Raw genomic sequence first — 19846 nt, forward strand, 5'->3', positions numbered from 1 at the left:
AACAACATTTTGTAACCCTTTACAAGCTGAGATCAAGTGCAGATGAGCATTTCTTATGACTCGCTTCAGTCAGGATTTCTCCTGGGGTCTTTGCCTGAGGTACACAGCATCAGAGGGGACTTCTGGCCAGTGTCCCAGCCACAGAGGGTGCCCTGCACCCTACATGCTACAACAGGGCAGCCCCACCTTGGCCACCGCTGTTGTTTCCCAATACAGCGACTCCAGAATTAGCCTGGGTCAAAAGAGCTACAATTTAAGGTCAGATCTTTCGGCATTTATTTCTCCAGGCTTTCCTGCCATCTGGCCACAAGCTTGTCCAAACAAGTTATCATTTGCCCTCCATTAACGTGATAGGAGGCCCTCAATATCCAACGTAAGGCTAAAAGGCTCTTCATTTAAGAAGAAGCAATATCCCTTTGCCTACTATAGGATGGGAAGGTAGTTGGCGATGATATTCCCAAATGAATTAGAAATCGTTCCCTGTTTGATGACAGCCTGAGAAGTAAACTGACCCTGAGGTTACAGGAACAGAAACTTACAGTCACCACTAACCTTTCTACATGGCGCCCAGCCCCACCTGGAGGCATTACTTTCCCATCAAACACAACTATTGAGATAGTATCTTCACTTGCTGTTACAAAGATTGGAACACCTAGATTACTGTTCAAAATTAAATATTTAAAATAAATTACTATTAATTTTTAATGGTTTGAGGATCCTGGCCTTGCTCAAAATCACTGCTGACATGTTCACTAGCATCATCAGTGGTAGGTTCCACTCCTAGAGGAAACTCAGACAGCTGTCCCCATAAATCCAGAAAGGTAACTCCTCAATACATTTCAGGGTATTAGGATAATCTCAGCAACCCGGATGCCCGTAGGTGCAAAAATTAAGCAACAGGCACTACGGAGAAGGGCTCTGAGAAACGCTGCGTTTACGAAGAGCAGGTGCATGGCAGGTGAATATGACACAGAATCCCTGCTCTCACAGACATCTGCAGCCTCACACAAAGCTCGCCAGCAGCTGCTTACGGCTAGCTGTGGATGAATCGTTAGGAATGGAGCGGAGACTGCCAAACTCATTCCATCTATTTTCTTTTTAATAGAAAGCATGTCTGACCAGTGTGGTTGGGGAGTCCAGCGGGAATCCAAGAAGTGAAAGGTCACCGATTAATTTACAGTCCTCGACCGAGGGGGAGCACGAGGTTGGGGGCAAGAGGGGGAGAAAGGGAAAGGAAAAAAGACTCCCCCCACACCTCCTTTCTCGGCTGTAGCTGCGGGATCAGTCCTTTCCTGGGATCTTTAGGAATTATGAAAAATGAATCATGAGAAGTGAAAAAAAAAAAAGCCCTACAGAGTAAAAAAGAATAAAATTATCTAACACCTCAGCTGCACATCATTATAGAAAACTGTGGGCTTTTTATACACATTACAGTAAGGCAGACATCCCCTCTAACAGACTCAGTACGACGGATCAGTAATTGTTTTCATACACTTTAATTAGAAAAACTCAGATGGCTATGAATAATAATGGAAAAGAGAGACTTTTGCACTTGAAAGGTTGAAGTCAATCAAGTGTGAATGACGGCAAAAAAGAAAGAAAAAAAAGACACCAATTCATCAGCCCTCTGTTGTCTCGCCGCGACTTTAATCATAATTCCTGATTGGGATTCAAGAAGGCAGTAAGCAGCGGTTCTTTGTCTGCCTTCACCTTCCATCAATTAACTCTCCCCAAAATATAATCATCAACCTCACATGCTCCTCTGCATCTTAATCTGGGCCTCCAAACCTGTAAGTCTTGCCTCATACGTGTTTACATAATTACTTCCATCTACCTGCATCTTCTCATCTATAGTGTACCCGACCTCTCCCTGGAAACAAACAAAAAAGGTTTGGTATATAAAATCTTAATGGGCAAGAAATTCCCAGAAGGCAAAGAAGAAGACCCCTAAAGACAATCCTAAGGATCTAGAAATTCTGGTGGGGTCTGTCTGCGCGTGGGTCTGAACAGAGAGGTTGCGATGGAAGCCTCTTGGCTGTGCAGGATGCTGGAGGGCCCCATGTCAGCTCTCGGACGCTAATGTTCCCGTGTCTGTGTCCACTCCTCCCTCTCCTACCCGCTTCTCAAGCTCATCACTCAAAGTTACCACGCTTTTTTGTAAAGAGCCAAAAATACGGTCCTGCCAATGGCTCACTGAGGAATTCTGCTCACGGAAGAAAATGAGAGTTGGCCAAAGGCTGAGTTCCTTCAATACTTGCCTTGGCACTCCTTGTTTCCCACTCATATCTGGCTGCCACACAGTGTGGAAGGTTGAGTCTATCCCAGCCAGCCTCTGATGGACGGCTGAAAGTCCGTGGGAAAGGCAGTCGCTCAACAGTGCTGGGCAGAGTTCTGTAAAGGCCTTCCCTTTCACTAGGAGCGTCGGAGCATGCCAGTGTGTAAGAGGACAAAACCTGGCCACAGCGTCGTAACCAAGCCACCCCAAACGTGCCCAAACCACAGAGACCCTCGGAGGACTAGATGCTGCCAGCAGCTCCCCTGCACAGACAGCGTACGCGGCATTACACATTCACTCTCTCTGCCCCAGCCCTCCCATCCACAGACTCAAAAGCCAAACAAAAAGTTTTAGGTTTGGCCAGACAATAGTACACAATCAGTCTAAACACCTATACTTCCTACACTGACATCCATGTAGATTGATTCTTCCAATAATCTTACACCCATAAACACTGAGTATGTTAAGTTACATTCCCCCACACTCTACTCATTAATGTATAGAGGGGACCTCAGACTATTAAAACAGACTTTTAACCAAAAGTCCAAGTTTTTCTGGTAAGGAAATTCAATTGCTTAGAGCCATTACTTCCTCAGAATGTGAGCCTCTCAAGATCGGCGGCCGTGACCATGCAAAGCAGCTCCGTGGTGATGATCTGGATACCACATGTGCTCCTCTCAGCCCTCTGAGCCAAGTCAAGCATGCAGAGTTGACGGGAACGTAGGAAGAAAATATCATCCGAACAGGCGCAGTACCTTCCTAACAAGTAAACAAGTCTCACATATAACTAGAGAAATGTGGAGTTCTGCTCTGATGCTGAAAATCTTCAAGTTCAAGCAATTCTCACATATGATGACGATAGAAACAGAAGAGCTCCACACTGGTACTAAGAAGCTTCACGCTTAAGCCATTCCAAAACAACTTAGTTGATGAGAAGGAAGGGCCTCAAATGACTCTGCTCATCCATTCATTTGACCATCATTCACTAAACTTTGTACAAGGTCCCCGTGCTGCACGCTTGTGAGACAGAGCAAGACCGGGTCCCTGTGTCCAAGAAGCTCACATCCAGAATAATTACCCTTCTAGAGATCATAAACTCATTAGAAAATCTGATGAAAGTTGCAAGCTCCTAGAGAAAATACTTTTAAAACAAACTACTGTAGATAATTTCAGGAAATCACAGGCTCCCTCGAGGGAAATTCCTGGATTCAAGTTAATTGCCCTTGGACTACTAGGAAAGGTGACGTGGGTTTGTAAATACCTAGTTCCTACCTCCTGTTCAGTTCACCATTATTTTGGATTATGACTTAACGCCTTTCAAGTTTCTATGAGGTGAGTGGGCCTGAAAGCCCCAAGGACACACCTTATAAAACCCAGAGTCTTAGATGTGGGTCTGGTCCCCACTGTGACATCTGGGAGGGGCCACGGATGTTGACTCTTTTTCGACAGAAGAAGCTGGAATTATAAGGATCCCTCCCCACTCCTTGCTCTCTCTGGGTCATGGATATGAAATGGCCAAATACCACAACTTGAGCAGCCAAGGGGTATATACACTTCGCTAAATTCTTAACGGGACTGTTCATGCAAATTCACCTCTCAAGGCCACCCTGTCCGAGGTTAGATCAATGCAACCAACAAGTTCCACATGCTGGAAAGCAAAGGTATTTTCTTAGAGCAAGTACTGAACTTGGTTTCTCTGAGACCCTCATCCCCACAGCCTTGGCACTGCTCGCCTGAGTAGAGCTTCTTTCTGAAAGGCTCTCTATTCCAAGTGAAAGTATAGATTTGCCAAAACCTAGACTCCCAAGGAGACTCAAATCCTTCATATTTCAGTAAAAAAAAATGAATAGAATGAAGAACCTCAGATGGAGGGAAAAAAAGAGGGAAAGCCTCAGACACAGGCCTTCCTGGCACAGACCTGGCCAGTCTCTACACCTTGTGAATGAGGCATTGGTCCTGTTCAAAAAACTGAAGCATGGAGTTAAAAGCCAACCGCTTCCAGAACTGAGCATTCTAGCTAGTGGGGGATCCAAAGTCGACGGCGCCAGTGAGGGTCTGGCTGCTCACTTCCTCCCCTGACCTCGATGGCTGCCAGCTGGTCTCTGCACATCTGCAGCCAGCAAGCCCGGCAACTCACGGCAGCAGAGAGAGCTGCAGAGGTTTCTCCCTCCTTTCCTTTACTACCTTCCAAATGTGCCAGGCTGGGCCCCAGCTGGACCACAGAGTCTAGAGGGCTGTTTCTCTCTTCGTCTTGTCTCCCTTCTAAAATGTCTTCTATGTCGTTGTCTATCTTTTTTTGTTTTTTTTTAAACCTAAAACCCAAGAGGAAGAATTGTAGGGCCATATTAACAATTCATATGGGCCAGAAACAAATGCAGCCCTGAACCAGATTTTAAAATCTAAGAATGAGAAAGACTGAAAAAGGAGGTAGGTGGGAGAACAGGAAACATATGAACAGTTCACACACACATACACACACACACACACACACACACACACACAGTGAGTGAGAGAGAAAAAAGAGCTGAGAAGGGGACTGAATTGGAGAGAAAAGCTTCATTAGACTCGGAGAGGCAAGCAGCAGCAGTATACCAAGGTCACTTTTAATTTAGACCATCTAATTGGCAAACAGGCTCCAAATGGCTATCATCTCACAGGGCTTGGAATTAATGAAGCCCGATTATTTTCATTACCTTCCTCTGAGATGGAGACAAAGTGAGAGCTGGTACCCAAGTGGGTGCCATAGCCTCAGGGCCGCTGGCCACCCGAGAGCCCCCAGTGCAGGGGGGCCAAGCAGCCAGCCTGATCTGGAGACTCGGATGCACAGGCACACGACGAGCAGAGATAGATGCTGACCGAAAACATCACAGGAGACAGACAGCTGGAGCGGGCTGGGGGTGGAGGGGACCTGCAGGCAGTGCAGGTCCAGGAGCAGCCAAGGGGAATCCGTGCATGTACAAAACATACAGAATAAGTAAGGACTACCAGAGGGCGTGAAGACGAAGGGCTAGAGAAAAAGGTGTTCCTGGGCTGCTCCAGAGCCAACCCCCCTTCTCTGCCATGAGGTCATACTTTGTTAAGTGATTGGGGAACAAAGACAGTTCCCCCGTATTAATGCTCCGGGATCCCAGTGGTGTGTCCTGCCACTCAGAAGGGCAGTGATCAATCAGAATAATTTAAGGCTACTGATATGCATTGTAGGTGGTCTCTCCCATTCTCATTTAGGGGCCAGAAACCTGTACCCTATGCCCTCAACCCTCCTCCCCTAAAACCGTGAAAAAAAGGAGGGCACAAGCAGCAGCTCCCATATCCCCACCACCAATTTGGAATCTCGGACTTCTCTGTAAATAGGTGAGAATTCTATGGAACTGACACTGGGGGCGGGTCGCTCAGTTGGGTCTGGAGGGGCACCTGTCTCACCGCCTTAAGCTTTATAATTTCCGTCTTTCATATGACGTGTGTAAAGACACCCTTTGGAGCTCTGTTTCCAATAGGCCAAGCAGAATGAAGTGGTATGGGTGCAGTTTCCATAGCGGAGGGCCAGAGCTGCAATTGTTCCCAGTGGAGAATATTTTTCAAGCCCCTTCATCGGTAAAAAGAAGGGGGCCCATGGAAGACACAGATATGAGATGCAGAGCATAAGCAAGCAGCTGTTACCATAGCAACAGACATATTAGACACTGCAGGTTCCTGAAAGCTGTCTGATAAGGTATTATTAAATGAAGCCTCCTCAAAACACTCTCCATTTACAACTGAACGGAAAGACATTGTATAGAAAGTAATCTATTTCCATTTATCAGGGTGGAATTTACTTTTAGAGAGACTGAAACCCAATTCAAGCCAGATCCTGGCACCTTGGACCCAGACAGCAAAAAGTATTTACCAGAATTTATAGCTTTAGATACCTTGGACATACCCCATGTCTGCCAGGAGCTGTCTGTTTGGTGGATTTTGCCAGGCTTTCCTAGTTTGCAGCCAAAGGCAGTGAACTCAGTCAAACAATCTGGCAAGGAAGAAGATTCATTCCTCTCACTGCCATTCATCCTAGCCACTCAAGGATAAAGCAGACATAACTTTCTCCTCTTGGAGGATGAATGACTGAACACTGACCATTCCTTAATGATATGGTTTAGGAAATGGAGCTCTGATTTGAGGGGCATTTCTCAGAGTTTCCTGCTCTAGTTGGCCAGGAACAAACAGATATATCGTCAGAAAGCCTAACCAATACTTTCCCTTGGCCAATTTTCTAATAAAACTGCTGTAAAATATCCTCCAGGGGCATGATTCTAACCACAGGTTCATTATAAACACTTAGTTGTAAAACAATTGCAAATTTCATATTAACACCAAACTTTTCAGAGGAAGGACAATGGCAACTATTTAATTTGTCAGGGTAGAGACCAAGATCAGCAGTCCAGTCCTCAAATAGGATGCTGGGTTCACCCCAAGGTATGGCCACAAACTCCCCTCTAACCCTGGTTGCTCATCTTTTCCTGCTGATTCTGCTAAAGGATCGAGATGGAATTGCTTCATTTAGCTCAATGCAAACCATCCTCATGACTTGAGAAACGAATTCAATACTGACAGCCATGCAGTAACTCCATCTTCTCATGCAAAGATAGGGTACCAAATCATCCTTATATACGCCTCTAAATCAAGTGTAAAACCCTTATGATTACATTTCCCACAACTTTCAACTTTATTTCTGAATCCATTAACTTTCTCTTATTGCTAGCAAATGAACTTCCTATAGTCAGCACATTTCCCACAATTTGCACATTTTTTCAGAAATATTTAGAAAACATCTCCATTGTCTGCTATGGGCAAATGAGGTAGGTACACAGGGGTTCCTGTACAAGGTGCCAAGCACAGCCCCTTTAGGGAGCGTGTTTCTCCTACATAATGATGTTCTTAGGGAGTCTTCTCAAATAGGGTTTATTAACCTGTTTCCATGGATGGATTTGAGGGTATCCTTATGCTCTCTGGCATTGTACACACAATTTTGTACATGGAGAATATTTGAAAGAGTTCTTAATAGTAGTTGTCAAACTTTAGTGTGCACAGAATACCCAGTAAGGCTACTAAATCGTTTTCACCAGAGTCTCCAAAAAAAAAAGGTTGAGAATCACTGCTTGAGTGGGTAACACCCAAAAATATCTTAGGGATTGGTACCCAAGCAGACACAGCAGTACCATCCTCCCCTCAAAGACTCTGCTGATTAATGAAGATTCATAATGACCACCAGACTTGCTACTTTGAATGTACCATACTGTTGCTGTTATAAAAGTATGACAAACAATGGATATTTGAAATATAATTTATATAGTAGTCCCTAGGGATGTATAAATGAAACTTACTGTCTAATGTAAACCAATCATACAGATTACTACAGGCTCACATTTCCTAGACCAGACTGATATTAAACAGGAAAAATAATCACCAGAGCAGAAGAATGATGTATTGAAAATGCCACCCTCCCCACATCTCTTCCTGTTTCTTCAGGCTCCCATGGTTCCCGGCCATCTGTGGGAAGTATGATGAGGCCTGAGGAAAATCCCCCTTGTTATTTCCAAGGCTGGAGAGAATTCCAGGGAAACTTGTAACAGAAGCCCACCCATCCACAAAAGGAAGTTTCCACTTACAGAGAACCTTTCAACAATGTTCACCAGTCTGTCTATTTGAAAATACCCATGGGAAGTGAATTTATACTTGAAATGAAACTCATGCTAGGTCACCTTAGAGCTTGCCATTGGCTGCTAAGGTTCTCTTGATGCATCATCAAATGTATGTTCCTCACGACTAAACATCACTTACAATGTTATTAATTTTGCGTAACCAAGTGGAATGGGAAATGCCTAGAGGTTATACGTCTGTGACCTGCATGGGAATCTTCACACGAAAAGGCAATCAAATTAACTTATTACTCCACTGTTGAAGGAAGTTAGAGGTGAGAATTTTTCTCTTTGGTGGTTTTTCCTCTAGTGATCAGGAAAGGGCTATCCAGCAGCCCAAGCATACACAGAATGCAGGATATTGGTATCGCCCGTAGAAGTTTGAAAAGTTTTCACATTGCATTAGATTTAAATCCTTATACTAATCTTTTGGGCCATGTTTACAGTGGCCACTTAGAGGCAATGCCCCGCAGGTGTACCAACATCATGTTCAAAATGCAAAGCCCTTGTTCATGACTCGCCACGTGCTACCCAACTGAGCATCTTCCTGCTTTGAGAATGAAAGCATCCACTTGAGAAACTCCCACGTCACAGGGCTACACTCTGCGAGTTGGAGAATGTGGGCTCACATCTCAACTTTGCCACTTGCAGGAGCATCAAGTCAGTTAACCTCTCTGAGCCTCAGTTTCCTCAGCCGTTAATGTAAACGTGTCAAACTTTTTAAATAAAACAGGGTGGTTGTGAGGATGAAATGAGACATAATGAATTTAAGAGCAACCTAGAAGATGACCTGCTCAGTAAAGGTTTGGAGAATCTGAACAACAACTTCTTCATGTAAATGGTTAGCTACTCTAGGCCTCTGCGTCCTGAGGGGAGAGAGGAATGATAAGGGATGTTGAGAAATGCACATGTATTCAGCCCTTTGGGCCGCAGTCAGGCCAAGTCTAAGGTGAACAAAGGTCACAGGACTATCTTTGACATTTCCAACTCTGCACTGGCTCTCGCATCCAGCAACACAGCGTCCTGCCCATGTTGCTGCATCACCTTGGACCGCTGGGGAGAGAAAAGCCCCAAGGTCCTGCTCCCAGCTGCCTTACCGTCATGATGAGCTTCTCCACACAGTCGGGCGCCACGCTGTGGAGGTGGGTGAGGTGCAGCTGGAGGTGGGCCTTGTTGCTGAGCACGTCCTGGCACAGGGGGCAGCGGAGCATGGGCTGCACTGAGTGCTGCGTCATGGCATGCACCCGCAGCCGGTTGACGTCGGCGCTGCTGTACTTGCAGTAGGGACACTGGTACATCTGTGGGGAACACACAGCCACCCCTCCGGCTGAATCTTCAGTTCCCACCGCAACTGTGTCCGCCCCAAGCCCGCCCACCCGAGACTCCACTCCCCCCTTCCCCCAGTTATCTGGAACACTCCCCCACCAGCACAGCCGCTTCTGGCCTCACCTGCTCCGCTTTGGTCTCCTCTGATGTTTTTGGTCGCTTTGCAGAGAGAGGAGACTCTGAGCTACCTGGGAAGGAGATGCGTTTGGAGGTTGCAGGAGAATCTGTCAGCTCCTTCTCTGCTTGGCTTGATGATGCTGGAAGAAAAAGCAGAAGATGTAATACAGCAGCCAGACCAGGCCAGCTCCCAGAGGGTTTGCGTTGGGTGAAAATCAACATTCATTTATAGCACAGGATTTTCTTGAAACACCAAAATTAAAGTAGGATGAGCATCCGGACTGATTTATCAGGCATGCTAGAAAAGAAGCAAGTGTTTCTTTTTGTCCCCCATGAATTTCTGTCACTACACAACTTTAACAACTGAACACTAAGAAAAAAAGGTACAGAAATGGACTAAAAGGCTCTGAGTTGGATTAAGCTACATTCAGTCTATTCTGACCTCCCCCAATCAAGACACAATCTGCTGGCTTATGAGGGTGGGTGGGAAAGTCTCACCAATTGCTCTGCCAACCACGAGTCAACCCAAGTACCAGACACACTCTGCTTTCATGGATGTAATAAACGATGTGCTTCCAACTTTATTGTCACAGCTCTTGAAATCACAGCACAGCACAGCACAGCACAGCACAGGAGACATGATAAATGGGACGGACCCGAGAAAGGTTTACACGGATATCTGCATACAAATACGTGCAAAAAAATCAAGTCTGGGTTCAGCAACTTGCTTCTGGGGAAGAAGTAATTGAAGAGTGGAACTAGATAGGGCGTGACTCCAACTTCCAATCGAGCCAGTGCTCCAGACACAAGAGTTTATTCAGAGTGGGTGGTTCAGAGGGAAAGTGTCCTCTCTGCTTGCCAGAAACATGCCCTCTGCACCCCACTCCACCAAAACACCAAAACACCAATGAGGAAGCAGAGTCACATGAGACTGAAGCAGCAAACAGTGAGCATGGAAGTGTTGGCGGAAGGAGTTCTCTGAAGCATGGAAAGGGATCTGGAAGATTTTGATGAGAAAACAGCTGGGCTAAAAGGGTTTAACAAGGATAAATAAGCAGGGCTCCTCCAGTATAAACACAAATCTCCAAATGGTCCAGATGTGGTCATTCCAAAACCTGGTCAATATCTTAAGGCTGGCTCTCTCACTTGTTTTGGACGGGAACTCCATTTTTCAGAATTTTGCTACAAGTGGTAAGAAGAAAAATCCTGAAAATGGTAGTGAGACAATACATACCCACTACCCTCCCTACCTCACTGAAAAATCATTTGACTCAGCACTGAGGTCTCACTGGTTTAGAAAGCCTCATTTTTACTCTTTGGTCAAACTGCTTTCTGTCTCATCCAGCCTAGTTATCTAGCATGTGTTTCCAGCTTTGAAATCTGTTCTGACGTGGATACCCAAGATGCTGTCATTACAGATGTGTGCTTTAATAAACAGTTGTAAAAAATCAATTTTATTCATTAAAATCATAAGGCCACACAATAATTTTGGAAAAAAAAAATGTGAAATGCAGGAAATATTCCAGGAAGTTGATGCTCTTCCCAGAATGCACATCTTCTGATCTTTAACCCCAGTATCTTGGTAACCTGGTCTACATAAGTTTGTAGAACATCTATTATTTAAAAAGTACAAGGACAAGCATATTACACATGGACCCCTCCTCCTCCCAACACACATTCATAACAGTACTTTAATCTGTCTCGAATCGACTTCAAACCCATTTTCTTCTTAATGGGAGTTATTCATTTTCACTTGAGAGGTAATACATGACGGCTGGATATTTAATGTGATGGACTGGCTGCCGATTAACTAGGTGCTGTAACATTCTAGTCTGGTTCCCCCATGGCCCACTTCCCGTCTCCCAGCCCCCGGCAGACCTGATCCCGCGAAACCTCGCGTCGCAGGTTTTAGACCTCGGAGTGTGATGGGCCCCTGCCTGAACACTCCCACAATAGGAGTCTTTAATTAATGTTTCGGGGACGTAAGATCTTCCTGCCCCCAGAAGGTTCCTTATTCTCCATCGTTTTTCATTTTTGCTTACTGGTTGTCTTCTATATGTTAGCTCTTCTATATAGCTTTTCAAAGGCATTCTAAAGATGGGGTGGGTGGAGACATTAGATGATACTTCAGATGCTTATTTGTTAGAGCCATCCTCCACCTTCCCCATTTCCACCTCCAATCTGTAGGATTAGGTTAGGTTCGGGGCTTACAGTTAGGAAAGAGCCGCTCTCCGCTCCTCCTTCCCCTAGGGGCAAGCCAAGATACAGATTCTATTCTAAACACCCATCCCCGTCTTTTTGTTAGTCTGCCTGACCTGAAACAACACTTGCTTTTGCAGGACCATGACACTACCTTGTCAACGCCCTCAACCTGCCTGCTAACCCCCCTTCAGAATGATTTTCAGCCGTGCAGCTGCTCAGCAGTGTGGATGAACGAGCGCGGAGGCTGAGACCACCCGACTCATCCCACTCCCTGCAAAGCAAACCCGGTGCAACTCAGTGCAGCATCAGCGTCCTCACAGGACCGGAGTCCACCCTCGTCCTTCAATGCTGAACGCATGATGAATGGTGACGAGGTTGCAGAGGTGAGAATTCTCGTTTCAGAAGCCACTATTCTTTCCCCCTGCATGGAGAGGGGGACTTCTATTACCTTTTTTTTTTTTTTTTTCATACTCTCAAATTGCTCTGTAATTCTAAAGCTTCCTTTGTGAGCTCAAGCTAAGGAGCTGTTCTAAAGTGTTTTGAAAAATAAAATCAGCACTTGCTCACTCATTCCTCTTTCTCTGGAGTAACACAGCAGCTCTGCTATGATATGAAATACTGCATCCACTGGTGTAAAACCTTCCGGGGCTCATCTCCCTTCCATCTGGGGCAATCTGCATCTTTATTAGATCAGATCTGTCTAGAAGTGGACATTAGCCACCTGCAGCTCGCTAGGTTTCTCCTCTAAAGATAAGGCCGTGCCTTTCCTATATCGGAGTCTGTTAACACCCAGTTACAATCCCATTGTGCTTCCCTGGGTGATGTGAGGACTGCTCCAAAGAGTTAGGTTAACGAGGCTGACAGGCCCCTCCTAGCTTGACCCCAGACATTAAAACGTCAATCCCTATCAAAACATGGTACCAGAGATTTTATAAAATTTCCGTAGATGGGTAAACAGTCGCACAAGTTCTCCATCAGCAGGCTGGAAGAGGGTTTACTACCGACAACGACGGTCTAAGGTTTTCTCAAGCTTCTTCTCTCTGAACAACTTCAAAAGGGCCAGAGTCCCAAAATCAATTTCTACTTTAGTTCTGTCACTAGCATACATTGTAGGCATAAGTAAATGAGGTTGTACGAATACCAAGAGGGAAAGTACTGTGGTTTTCTTTTTTGAAGACTTTTCGAAACTCTAACTTAAATTCCAAGAGTGATGTCACAGTCTAGAAAACATTATTACCTTTTAAAATTAATTACTGATCACTTTAAGGCCATTATGACATCACAGTAGTGAAACACAAATAGTGCGCTCCAGAGACAAGCCATAGTTTAAACAGTGCCTGGAACCACTGGATTATACTGGTAACAACTTCAAGGGTAACTACCTGTAGTGGCTTTTACAGTAATGACAAAACGAATTGGAAACAATCTAGATATTTTACAACAGGGCACGGTTAAGTAAACAATGGTACAGCCACTCTATTGAGTATTAGATGACATTACATATGATAGCAATGTGGAAAATCCTTGAGAATGTTAATCAGAAAAAAAATAAGATAACGTATGCATTATAACATGATACAGCTTTGTAAAAAATAGGTATTAGAAAAAAAGACTGGAAGAAAATGACTGCTGTATTTAGGTGATGGCATCACGGACCATCTCCCCATTTTCTAAGTTTGTCATGTAGTTATGTTACTTTTAATATTATAATTAAAGAGTTTAGCATTTAAATTCAACTGTCCATGAAAAGGTTGATATTTGGATCCATACTGTTCAAAACATCAGGTGGTTTTTTTACTTTGCTGGTTAAAGCAATTTTTCCTCATTTTGGCAGCTATGTCATATGAAAATATGTGTTAAATCGCAATGAATCTTCCACAGGCAACATGCTGGGCTCCTGGCACTTCAAAGGGTTTAAAAACGTGGCAAGGAATCATGCGAGTGCCATCGATTACATACCCTATAAAGCGAGGCAGGAGGGATACTGGGACAATATCGGGGAATGCAGGGTCAAACCCCAAGCACAGCCTGACAGGATGTTAGCTGCGGACTCCTCGCCACGCACACTTTCTAAGGAGTGGACAAACACTTGCTCAACTTGTTAGAAGTTAAGGTTGCCCCACTGAACTCGCTGGTGAAGCAGGAAAAGGACTGGCATATCCTGGTTATGGAGTACAGAAAATTCCAAGTCAACTTTCTGGGCCAAAAGCCACCATTCCACCTTAAACTGTGATGGGCTGGTCACTATATCTGACGAAGGCAAGTACTGAGAGGCAGACCTGATTCATGACTCTCCATTTCATTCTCTTAGGTTCCTCTACATTCCAAGCAAAAGAATTTCATTTCAAAGGGAAAGACACAGTAGTCAGTGCATGGCTTCCTCAGGAAAAACAAAAATCATTTCTGCGACGTCAACTTCCAGATATCCTTTGTTTTTAACATATTTGCTTTGGGGTATTTAACCTCTAAAAATAATTACTTAAAAATTTACCCCTCTTGTCATCTTAATTAGAGGGAGTAGGGAAGAGAAGAGAGCCAATATGAATTCATGCAAGTTTTGTTTACAGTTTTCAAGAAGTGGTTTTATTATGTTCTAAGCATATAGAATAATTAAAACAAGCCTAGTAAGGTTTCAGGTAAGAGGTGACTAACTGTAAAGAATAGGTTAAAGGGGCTCCCCTGGTGGCGCAGTGGTTAAGAATCCGCCTGCCAATGCAGGGGACACAGGTTCAATCCCTGGTCCAGGAAGATCCCACATGCCACAGAGCAACTAAGCCCGTGCGCCACAACTACTGAGCCTGCGCTCTACAGCCTGTGAGCCACAACTGCTGAGCCCGCATGCTGCAACTACTGAAGCCCGTGCACCTAGAGCCCGTGCTCCGCAACAAGAGAAGCCACCGCAATGAGAAGCCCGCGCACCACAACGAAGAGTAGCCCCCACTCGCCGCAATTAGAGAAAGCCCGTGTGCAGCAACAGAGACCCAACACAGCCAAACATAAATAAATAAAAAGTAAATTAAAAAAGAGAAGAATAGGTAAGAACAGTATAATTTAGGGGGCTTATCAAGTGGTCAAGTATGGTAGAAACACAGTCTCTTTAACTTCACCTGATAAAACCACTTTTCCTAGAACAAATTCTCACCCAATCCTAATCCTCACTAATAAACTAAAATCTGAGTCACTGAAATTTTGGTGACAGAAAACTTGAGAGCTGTACTTGCAATACCATGTACTGCCAGCAGACTTAATGCCAACATGTGCCTCATTTCTCACCTAGTGATGCGGTCGTACAACTCTGAAGCAAGGGAAGGCGGGGAGTTGCTGCCTCCTGAAAACGAAACCTGAAGAAAAATTGGAAATGAAGTAGAAATGGAACCTTAAGGTACACAGTTTTCGGCTTTCCCTAATCATTTGCCAAGACATCAACTTGCCCTCCATGGCAATCAAAAGTACTGGAAGTTTCAGTTCCATGAGCAAAACTGACCTTCTCATCACTCAGCACACCACTGGTGCTGTTGGCATGGTGGACATTCTCTGCCACAGGCCCGCCTTTGGCCAGAGTCCTCCCGTGGGGAGATCCTGGGCATGCGCTGAGCTGCCCACGTTACTGGGAATTTTCTTCTGCGTTTCTTCTCTTCATGGCATAGTGGCTCTCGGAAGTGGTGTTCACCAAGATGCTGACCCCCTTCCTTCTGGGGACCCCACGGTGAGCCCACTGAAGCCCTGGCATGCTGCCTGACATGTCATCCTTGTGGAGAGGCCAAAGGCAGCCTCCAGCCCCACTTCTCAACCATCAGACTCTGAGCTGAAGTACCACTGACAGCCCCTCCATCTAAACTTCCATCTCCCAAACCAGCAACATAATGGAGGAGCCAATTAAATGATTATTAATTCATGCTACTTTCCGTAAGCCAGAGGTTCTCATCGCCTTGTGTTCCGTAAACCAGCTTGCCACCTGCCCCAGAAATTTACAGCAATCTTTTATCTCCATTGACTAAGGAGAAAAAAAAAAAACATTCACACAGCTCCATACTCAGTACTTGAGTTGGGACAACGACCCCAGCACGATAGTCACAGAAGCTTCACCAGATCGGAAAATGGTCATTCAGCTCATAATGAAAATGAAATGAAAGGGGCAGTGAGCCCTCTCCATAGCCCCTTCCCCTCAGCTTCTCAGAGGCCCCACACTCCCCTCTAGAAAGCAGAAATGCACAGTTTCCAGAGGGTCAATCTGTGCTCTGGACTTGTGATCCTCATACTGTCACTGAATGTGGAGCTGCTCTTGGCATCTGCTTGCAATTCCCTCCCCAGAGGAGAGGCTAGGATTTCGTACTCGCATCTCCTGCAGAGCTACTGCACTTGAGAAGTGACCAGAGAGCTGGCTAAATCCTCTCCCTCCCTAATACAGAGAGCAACAGTTCCTTTAAAGGGTCTGCTCGGCTGCCAACTTGGTCGCTAAACATGCACGGCTCTGCCTCCCACCAAGCACTTAAAGATGATTCAAAGAGGAATCGGGGAGTCTGTGCACGGCGAAGGCACACCCAGCGGGGTCTCTACACCCTTCCATGCCCAGAGTCCAGCCCCGTGAGGGTAAGAACCTTCTATTTAAAACACAGTCCTGGTTTCAGTTAAGTGCAGGCTACACTGCTCCTGCATGTCTCTTGAAAGCATTTTAGAGAAGTACTCAAAAAGGAGAAGAACATGCCTAGGTAGGTAGAGCGAGACACACAGGCCTCATCCACTTACCAGACATGTCTTCCTGTTTCCATGAAGGATTTCAAAGAAAACTTGAGTTATACTACAGATGGGTATTACTGCTACTCGGGGAATGGCTCATTATTTTTCTCCTCCAACTCAAAGATGAACCAGATAGGTCAGCACTTTGAAAATCCAGAAGCTCTTCGGTGTTGTTTCTGTTGTTGTTATTAGTTTGCTTTTTATTTGGAAATATAGATTCACAGGAAGTTGCAAGAATAGTACAGAGAGGTCCGTTTCCCCTTCACCCAGGCGTTTCTTTTTAACCAGGGTTTAGACAAAGAGTGCTGGGTTTCTCAGATGGAGAGATATACCATGTTCTTGGATTGGAAGGATCAACATTGTGAAAATGATTATACTACCCAAAGCAATCTACAGATTCAATGCAATCCCTATCAAACTACCAATGGCATTTTTCACAGAACTAGAACAAAAAATGTCACAATTTGTATGGAAACACAAAAGACCCCGAATAGCCAAAGCAATCTTGAGAAAGAAAAACGGAGCTGGAGGAATCAGGCTCCTGGACTTCAGACCATACTACAAAAGCTACAGTCATCAAGACAGTATGGCACTGGCACAAAAACAGAAATACAGATCAATGGAACAGGATAGAAAGCCCAGAGATAAACCCATGCACATATGGTCACCTTATCTTTGATAAAGGAGGCAAGAATATACAATGGAGAAAAGACAGCCTCTTCAATAAGTGATGCTGGGAAAACTGGACAGCTACATGTAAAAGAATGAAATTAGAACACTCCCTAACACCATACACAAAAAAACCCTCAAAATGGATTAAAGACCTAAATGTAAGGCCAAGACACTACAAAACTCTTAGAGGAAAACATAGGCAGAACACTCTATGACATAAATCACAGCAAGATCTTTTTTGACCCACCTCCTAGAGAAATGGAAATGAAAACAAAAATAAACAAATGGAACCTAATGAAACTTAAAAGCTTTTGCACAGCAAAGGAAAACATAAACAAGACAAAAAGACAACCCTCAGAATGGGAGAAAATATTTGCAAACGAAGCAACAGACAAAGGATTAATCTCCAAAATATACAAGCAGCTCATGCAGCTCAATATCAAAAAAACAAACAGCCCAATCCAAAAATGGGCAGAAGACCTAAATAGACATTTCTCCAAAGAAGATATACAGACTGCCAACAAACACATGAAAGAATGCTCAACATCACTAATTATTAGAGAAATGCAAATCAAAACTACAATGAGGTATCACCTCACACCAGTCAGAATGGCCATCATCAAAAAATCTACAAACAATAAACGCTGGAGAGGGTGTGGAGAAAAGGGAAACCTCTTGCACTGTCGGTGGGAATGTAAATTGATACAGCCACTATGGAGAACAGTATGGAGGCTCCTTAAAAAACTAAAAATAGAACTACCATACGACCCAGCAATCCCGCTACTGGGCATATACCTTGAGAAAACCATAATTCAAAACGAGTCATGCACCACAATGTTCACTGCAGCTCTATTTACAATAGCCAGGACATAGAAGCAACCTAAGCGTCCATCGACAGATGAATGGATAAAGAAGATGTGGCACATATATACAATGGAATATTACTCACCCATGAAAAGAAACGAAACTGAGTTATTTGTAGTGAGGTGGATGGACCCAGAGTCTGTCATACAGAGTGAAGTAAGTCACAAAGAGAAAAACAAATACCGTATGCTAACACATATATATGGAATCTAAAAAAAAAAAAAAAGGTTATGAAGAACCTAGGGGCAGGACAGGAATAGAGACGCAGATGTAGAGAATGGACTTGAGGACACGGGGAGGGGGAAGGGTAAGCTGGGACCAAAGTGAAAGAGCGGCATGGACATATATACACTACCAAATGTAAAGTAGATAGCTAGTGGGAAGAAGCCACATAGCACAGGGAGATCAGTTTGGTGCTTTGTGACCATCTAGAGGGGTGGGATAGGGAGGATGGGAGGGAGATGCAAGAGGGAGGATATATGTATATGTATAGCTGATTCACTTTGTTATAAAGCAGAAACTAACACACCATTGTAAAGCAATTATACTCCAATAAAGATGTTTAAAAAAAAAAAAAAAAAGAATCCACCTTCCAATGCAGGAGATGCGGGTTCGATCCCTGGTCAGGGAACTAAGATCCCACATGCCACAGGGCAACTAAGCCCGTGCGCTGCAACTAGAGAGAAGCCATCGCACCACAACTAGAGAGGAGCCTGCACGCCACAACAAAAGATCCCGCGTGCCGCAACTAAGACCCGATGCAGCCAAAAATAAATAAAATAAAATAAAATAAAATAAAACAGGGAGTTTCATACAAAGCAGAAGGACAAGGACCTCCAGATAAGTGGAAAAATCTGGCAACAGGATCTCCATTCCTATGCAGTAGCCGTGGGCTGGAGCAGATGCCCCATGCCCTCTGGCTTGCCCCACCCTCCCCTGATACTGGGCATTCCTTCATTCCCTCTGCTAGCCTCTATGTGTGACACTTAATTTGGGAGATGGGACTCGAGGAGGAGACAGGAGTGAAAAGAAGAATCTTAGAAAGGGCAGACGGACTGAAAAGGAGGCTGAGGAAAAGGGAGTAGGGAGAAGGAGAGGGATCCACAGGGGGCCCCAGAGGCTGGAAGCTAATCCCAGGAAGGCTGCCCCAGGAAGAGGCAGGGGCTGTCATCCCAAGAAGAATCAGTAGCTGAACCTGGGAAAGGGAATCCTTGTTTCATTGCCTGAGTTCATTGTCTGCTCCCTGACACAGAGCCCCTAAATCCCTTGAAATTTCCTGGGTGACAGTATCTTTTGTTCCAATGAGGTGACTCTGAGTGGGCTCCAGATAGCCTCAGGATGGGGTTGGTCACCAGAAAGACCAAGCCATGATTAGAAGCTTGGGATCTTCAGTCTCACCTCCCATCCTTCAGGAAGGGGAGGGGGTTGGAGACTGAGTTAATGATCCATCATCCCTACTTGATGAAGCCTCCATAAAAATCCCAAAAGTTTTAAAAATTCCAGGTTGGCACACCCGAACTCTGTGGGGACAGAAACGCCTGCGCTCAGGATCCTTCCAGACCTTGCCCTATGTATCTCTTCATCTGACTGTTCATCTGTATCTTTTATCATACCCTTCATTAAATCATAAGCTGGTAAAAAAAAAACAAAAAACAAAAAAAGATTGCTGGGTTTCTGATCACTCTTCATCATGACCACATGTCTCCTCCTCTCCCACTCCTGCGATCCGGGATTCCATCGGCAAAGACCAGGACTCATGCCTCTTCTACACACTTCTGTCTTTTAGGAAAGCTCAGTTCCTTCCTCACGTGGCGGGGGCTCATGGCCTTGCCATCCGGTTAAAGGAGACATAAGTCTCAAACTTCACGCATGTCACAGAGGTCAGAGCCCCAACATTCTCAAACTCAACTGTGAGTCAGAAATCCCCTGGAAGGCTTGCTAACACACAGAAGGCAGGCCCCACCCTCCTAGGATAGGTCTG

The 19846-nt window shown here is 44.9% G+C and overlaps 1 protein-coding gene across 3 annotated transcripts in view; it reads right to left on the reverse strand.

Moving 5' to 3' along the window:
* ZFHX3 (zinc finger homeobox 3) overlaps nucleotides 1–19846 on the reverse strand; it is a 252974-nt gene that overhangs the window by 13597 nt on the left and 219531 nt on the right. For all 3 annotated transcript variants that reach the window (XM_061174008.1, XM_061174010.1, XM_061174009.1), the window contains 2 exons: nucleotides 9397–9530; nucleotides 9045–9245 (listed from right to left, as the gene is read on the reverse strand). In XM_061174008.1, the coding sequence (XP_061029991.1) occupies nucleotides 9045–9245; nucleotides 9397–9530 (335 nt within the window). The remainder of the gene's footprint in view (nucleotides 1–9044; nucleotides 9246–9396; nucleotides 9531–19846) is intronic.

This window comes from Eubalaena glacialis, chromosome 18 (genome assembly GCF_028564815.1).
Source record: "Eubalaena glacialis isolate mEubGla1 chromosome 18, mEubGla1.1.hap2.+ XY, whole genome shotgun sequence".
NCBI classification, from domain to species: domain Eukaryota; kingdom Metazoa; phylum Chordata; class Mammalia; order Artiodactyla; family Balaenidae; genus Eubalaena; species Eubalaena glacialis.